This window comes from Poecilia reticulata, linkage group LG10 (assembly GCF_000633615.1).
Source record: "Poecilia reticulata strain Guanapo linkage group LG10, Guppy_female_1.0+MT, whole genome shotgun sequence".
In the NCBI taxonomy this organism is placed as follows: domain Eukaryota; kingdom Metazoa; phylum Chordata; class Actinopteri; order Cyprinodontiformes; family Poeciliidae; genus Poecilia; species Poecilia reticulata.
This window is the reverse complement of record NC_024340.1, coordinates 7965105-7972085: the sequence shown is the minus strand read 5'-3', so window position 1 is coordinate 7972085 and position 6981 is coordinate 7965105. Positions and strand designations below refer to the sequence as shown.

The 6981-nt window shown below is 39.1% G+C and overlaps 1 protein-coding gene across 1 annotated transcript in view; it reads right to left on the bottom strand.

Moving 5' to 3' along the window:
• Positions 1–6981, bottom strand: part of pigg (phosphatidylinositol glycan anchor biosynthesis class G (EMM blood group)) — an 89499-nt gene that overhangs the window by 20473 nt on the left and 62045 nt on the right. The window contains exon 11 of the mRNA XM_008419820.2: positions 1–310. Coding sequence (XP_008418042.1) covers positions 1–310 — 310 coding nt within the window. The remainder of the gene's footprint in view (positions 311–6981) is intronic.

Sequence of the window (6981 nt, the reverse complement as noted above, 5' to 3'; positions counted from 1 at the left end):
CTGAAAGTAAAAGAAGGCCTGGCCAAACCAGTAGTGCATGATGGTGGTCTGGGCCGCGTCGTAGTGCAGCTTCTTCCAGATGAACTGAGCCATGAGCGTCTGGATGAGGAGTCCGCAGCACAGCACCGGCAGGTTATGGGCCCGGAACAGGAGCGAAACCAGCAGCACCAGGCCGCCGTAAATCTCCCACAATCCCCTGCTCTTCAGCTTTGCATCTGCTGTGACGATCTGGGATCTCAGCAGGTCCTTGGTGCCAGAGAAGAGGATACCCAGAACGAAGACGTAGACAAAGCGTGCCTCCACCGTTCCCCTGGAAAGACAAGTGGACGGAGCTCGTCACTTCTGTTCCAGCTGGAACAGGACAGCTGCATCGATTGGTCCCGACAAAACGTCTCGCTCAGCGTTCGGGTGACCGGGTTAAGAGACTCGGCGACGTGAACTCTGACTCTGCTCTGGAATCACAAATATCTAGACGGGGGATAAATGTAAAAGATCTTGGTCTAGAGTTTATTACTGAATGATGAAAGAAACAAAGCTTTAGAAAAGAAATTATTCAGAGTAACATAAATAAATCACACTCAACAGATTTTAAAGCTTGTGAGAATCTCTGTGAAGAAGACATATCTAAGGTGGCAAGGAAACCCATCAAATTTTTTAAGATTTTTTTTTCCAAAAGSAGATTAAATAAACTTTAATATCAGACAAAGGTAATCAAGTACAAAATGCTTTTTTTTAATGACTTCATTTATTAAAAGTTATCCGAACTAATATGTTGCAAAAGCTAAATCATCATAATCATCATAATCATATTTTTAGTCCAGACACTTTAGAAATTTCATAGTAAAAAGATAAAACAAATATAAATATCCGCCTCTTCTGTTGAATCATGAATTAAGGATGATTGATCAAATTTTTTTTGAAAACCTGATTTTTAGGGTGCATTCACACCAGCCCTGTTCAGTCCACCTTGATCAAATTCTGGTTTGTATCTCAAGAAAGTCCAGTTTGTTTGAGAAGGGCGGACTGGGAAATTTAAAATCTGTCCAAAAAGGAAAACCTAGACCTCAGTTTGGTTCAAATGAACTCTGGTGCAGACGCGCCAAAAGTTTGAAGCGGACTATAGCGCATGGCATTCTGGGTAATTACATCAAAATCAAACACGTCTAGCAAGACAAAATGTTTTGTTGTCTTTTTCCAACAACAAGTGAGAAATCCTACAACCGCTACAATCTGGCATTACTTCATTTTGTTTACATTTTACAACGAAGTAAGCTGCGCTCATGCCTTCTTCTGTGGTTTTTGTGTCATCTCTTTCAGTGGTTGTTCTTTCAGCGCCCTCACAGGCGAGGAGAGGAACAGAGTTTTAAATTAGTTTGGTTTGTTTGACACAATGCAGTGTGAAAGCGAGCCGCACTAGCTGAAAATGTAACAAATCTCATCATTTTGCTGCCTACCAGACTGTGAAACCAAATTAGTTTCCCTTTCCGCATCCACACCTGATTACTGTCAGAATCAAGAAATCACTTCAATGTAACCTGTCTGACATCATGACATCATATCTAAAAAGAAAAAAATAGATAAAGAAAAGGAGCAACACGTCAACATTGTACCAAACATTCTTCCTATTAAACAAATGGAGAAAAACGAAATGTGAGACTATGACTCCATCTCTGCCCAGGTGGACTGCACTTCGATGCATCACTGACGTTCTTTGTGCAGAATCCTCTGCAATATCTGCTCTCCAAAGATCACAACTTTAATTAAATTCATCTTCTTCCCTCTTGTTTAACAGGACTGCTCATATTTCTGTGACTCATAACCTTTGCTTCATTCAGTATGCGGTGTGTCAATGTAACATTAATAATTAAAGCCAGGAGACTGGAAGACGGAGCGAACCGCCGCAGGAAACAGACTGTCTCCCACCCGTCACATTGTCAGTTTCTCAATACGTTTTGAGGAACAGGGCATTAAGATGCTCTGAGTACATTTTGAGGTAAGGTGACATTTCATCGACTGTATTTTTTTTTTCTTTTATTTGAACGTCGTACCACGAGCTTATAAGAAGACGCACACGTAACAGTGAGTTAAATTAAAATTTGCTTTGAGATCGGGTAGATTTATAGGTTTCGCTGAGGTTTTATGTCATCGTGACGGGAAAAAGTCGGAACTTTTCAGAGTGAGGATTCGGGAAGTGGAAGCTTGACATACCAAAGATGACTTGTTTTTGTTTGTCGGCGTGTTCAGAAGCAATACATACAACCTGCTGCATCCAAAACATCAGGATTTTTACATTCCTCCCCATCAGCTCCTGTGTGCGCTGAGAGTGACTTCCCCCTTTCTCTTCCACGTCCTTCTCTTTTCATTCAGGCGCCTCTGTGCCAGATCAATCTTCCACCCTGGGACTTCTCTCTATCCCAGGCTTGGCTATCAGTTCTTTATTTCAGATGTTGTACTTCTCCATCTCTCTCTGCTTCAGGGCATTTTTCCCTCTGCTTTCGTCTCCCTCTACCTTGTGTATTTCACTGTCCTTGCCTCTTTTTCTGGTGTGTGTATTTCTTCCTCTGAACGTTTTTATACAATAAAAATGTTTAAAAAAAAATTCCGTTCAAGCAAACATATTCTCATTGAGACAAAATCCAAAAATATTAAAGCTTCGCATAAATGGAAAATGCTCACAGGAATTTCTTTCTGAATTAGATTGTGAAAGAAATTAGGCATAATGTTATGGTCGCTCACAGGTGAAGTGAATAACACTCGTTATCTTTTTCATTTTTTTTTTTTTAGCTCACAGTTCATGAGTAGAAGCAGAAAACTCAGGAAGGAATAAGGATTTAAGTGAGTTTGACACGGGATAAACCGTGATGGGTCGACAACTGGGTCAGAACATCTCCAAACTGAAACCATTTCTGGTCTGAAATGGTCAGAATCTACTGGGTCCAATTTTTTTAAACGAGATAGTGTAGCTCAAATTGCTGAGGAAGTCCATGCTGATTCTGAGAGAAGGGTGCAATTTGACAACCTTTGCTGTAATTTAGTGAAGAGTAGTAAAAATTTTTTTTTACATAATTCCTCACTGTGTCTGGTGTTCGCTTTCCTGCGGAAACGGACTAGTTGGAGAGAAATATCGATATTACAGCGTTCTCTCCAGAAAGCCTTCTAAGCCCTGCTAAGTGGGCGGTCCGCTAGCCGAACACCGTGTTTTATGCAATTGGTGCAATCCCAGTAAACTATGAACTCAGCTTAATCTGTTTACTTTCACTGYGTAGCAAAAAATGTAAAATTTAAAATAAACAAACGACGTTCAACCTGGTGGAGAGGTAAGTAAAGTCTGGCAACCCGCCAGGTTTATGATACACTGGGGGAAACCCTGACATTAATATCTACTTTCTGCATAAAACAAACTTCGGACCAATCAACCCATCCAACAAAGCTTTGTGTGAAATACCGGACCTTGCTGCTACAACTTAATGGCCTCGTTATTCTAAGTGATGACATCTTTATCTTGTTTTCAGAGCTGTGACTGTTTCTCAAGCTCAACATCTCAAGGCATCCCTATTCAAACCTAATTTTTCCACAATAAGTTTATTATTATTATTATCATCATCATCATCTGGATGTCATATCTGAACTTGTTTTTAAGTGATGACAATTTGCCATTTCATTACTTTTTTACCTTGTTTTGCTGCTCTTAATATTTAACTCATTAGATTAAAATATAAAAACTTCAATTGTCAAGATTTCATACTGAATTTTTTTTTTAATCCCAGAAGTGACTTTAAAGGTTTTGTTTTTCCACAAAAATCAGTCCTTTAACTCAAAACTTAGATTTTTCTTCTTATAGAATAAACAGCTGTCTAACTAATGAGTGAAATAAAATATAAACATGTACAAATCAACGGGCATGCATTGGAAAGGAATATTTTATGGGAATTTGTCATATATTTAACCATCATAGAAAGCAAGTTTGCTAACATTTAGGAGGTGTGATTACAACTCTTCCTTCTAAAATTAGTCTCTATTACGCAGGTCCATCTTTATTTAAAATGCAATTATATTTCAAATTATAATGCACTAACCAATATTAGAAGATGGTTACTAATATTTTTGGAAATGCTTGTGGCTACATCATAAAAAAAACTAGACTAAGTATCCTTATGTCCTTTCAGATGATTTAAATTAGATGACAATTTTTAAAAGAGGAAAAGTGAAGCAAGAGTTAATTTCAACTCAACATCTGAGCGAGTCAAATGTCAATGAAACGTAATCCTTATTTGTTAAATATTTGTGGGATTTGATCATGTCTGTATGCATGTGTCGATTGTTTTCTAAGAGGATTTTAACCAGGCTGCACATCGGCTCATGGGGACCCGCGTTACCATGGGAACCACAACAGAGGTCCCTGTAGGTGAATAACCCCCACTGAGACAGAAAGACAAAGTGACTTGAGTAACTTTCTACACAGTCAGGCTAAATGTAAACTGAGGCTTCCAGGAAATGAAACAAGTTGAAAACACAATTTCAGAACCTAATAGCCTAATAAACTTGATAAATTGCTACGTGACGGATCGCAAAAGTATTATGCAATCTTCATTTTGTCACGTCACAATCTAGTACGTTTACTTTTCTAGTACGTTTACAATTTACTTTTGTCACATATAGTGCAGGAATCGGACCAAACCGTAAAGAAGGGGGAGTCTCATAACGACAGTTTAATAGAAGATGATGAAGAACTTGTACCTTGTAACTTAAATTCTGGTACCAAAACACAGAACCATTGAAGAACAACGAGATAAACCAAACCTAAAGACTAAGGAAGTAGTGGAGATGACAGGGGAAGAACTAATCAGAGGTAAGAGGGTGCAGCTGGGGAAGGGAGCAGGTGAAGGTGAATGACGGGAGTGATTAACAGGTGGGGTCGAGATCAGAATAATAAGGTAAACAAACAAGAAGGAGAATGAAAGGGAAAGGAAAGCTGAACAGCAAAACAGAAATAAATACTAACGAGGAATAGAAACACGAGAAAAATAACTGAGCTATTAAGACATTAGACAACAAAGAAATTATCAAAAAATGTAAAAGAAATAACAAAAATTAAGAGTCCAAACACATGTAGGTCATAATTACAATTTAATTTGATCTAACAGGCACATAATAACAGCAGCTATGCTTTGATATGAACCAGTCTAGATTAGGGTTGCCATATTCCTGGGAGGTGACCTTCTACACCAGTCTACGTTCACCTTCAATGCCCCTTTTGTCTGTTCCGCTGGTTTAAGTGTTCAGCCATGTCTGGGTAGAAGGGGTGAACCGATTGTAGTTTTCTGGTCAATCCCCGATCTTTAAAAATACTGACCTGGTCATTCAGATTTTGTCCAATACCAATTATTTTGGCCTACAAAGTCTTTTAATTTAGCAACAAAGTTGCTAAGTTGGCAACAGTGGGGAGACCGCGGACGGACAGACAAAAACTGGTGGACTGTCAGTCAAACTTCTCTCACGGCAGAGCAACAGAGGACAATGGCTGATTTTTAGATTGGCGGATGAGATCGGTGGACTTAAGGATCAACCAATCACAGATGTCCCAGAATTAAGAAAATTAGAGTCGATTGCGTGGTGTACTCCTACTTGGTAGGCTAGCAGTAGGTTGTGTTGTTCACTATGTACATTGTAGATACTATGGTGTCATTGTTGCTGCTGAAGAAAATCATCCGCACACTATGATGCTCCCAGCACCACGTCTATCCATCGATTGGACTGGGTTTTATTAAGGGTCTCAAGGTAAAGGGGATGATATAAACGCAAGTGGTTGTAAAGTAGCTAAATGTAGAAAAGGTCAAGTGGTGTGAAAAGTTTTCAAGGTACCATATCTAGTTATTACAGCCAGTTTTCAGCCATTCTTCTTAATTTTACCCAGTTTTGTCACCCATAGTGCCCAACTTGCCTCTGTTCAAATATGTGTACATCTGGACAGAGGAGCTAGGTATGTCTGATTAACAATTTCTAAGAACACATCTAGTGGTATACACCTTATGATTCAAGTTTCTACTGACTGCTCTTTATCTAAACTGCTGACTTTACAGAAATCTTTCCAAACTATCAATTATTTATACAGAGAAAAAGCCTTAAATTGAAGCTTTAACGGACAAGTGCTTTCCATAATGAAGGCAATAACATTTAGTCTAATTTCTTCTGGGAGAAATTCTGTGCGCACGCTTATCCAGAGAGACTTGAATGAAAAAGTGCCAAGCCCCCTCCCCGCCCCCCACACACACTCCTTACATGAAAACTGCTCTTTAATGAAGTGATATGAATATTTGCTCAAAAAATTGGGGGATGAGTACACTAGCTGTAACGGAACAACACGGGAAACAAAGGGCTGAAAGAAGAGAGACAAAGATAAATCGCTTCATCCTGTTTCATTATAGATGAAGGGAAAAATGGGAGTATTAGGAGGTAATGAGGTTAAGAAAGCCACTGAATCTTTAAGCACTTACAGCCTGGAGAAAATCAGATCTAATTGTATTCTGTGAAAATATGTGGAGATGAACGCAGCAATTAGTGAGAAGAGTGCTTCACCTGTAAACCTTTTCCACAGCAGACATTGTGACGGCTGAACAACATGGCGAGCGCAGGTGGAATTAAAGATGCTAATGTCTTTGGTTCGATTTGGACTGAGTGTGGAAATACTTTCAGAGCGAGAGCACTACTAAGGTAACCTGAGCAAATACGATGAGTAAAAAAAGTTGTTCTCTTCTAAACTTAATAACTGGTTGTGCCGCCATTGGCTACAACGGCTACCATAAAGTGTTCATTATAACAGACAGAAGATGCGTTTTCATAGAGTTGCGCAAATTGGAAATATAAAAATGAATTTGCTCAACGAAAACACGGCAATTTTGAAAAAACTCAGGATTTCAGTGGACAGCTGTGGTCCCTGTGAATGTTCGCGAATAGCAAAAATCCATGAATAACAGATTCCCG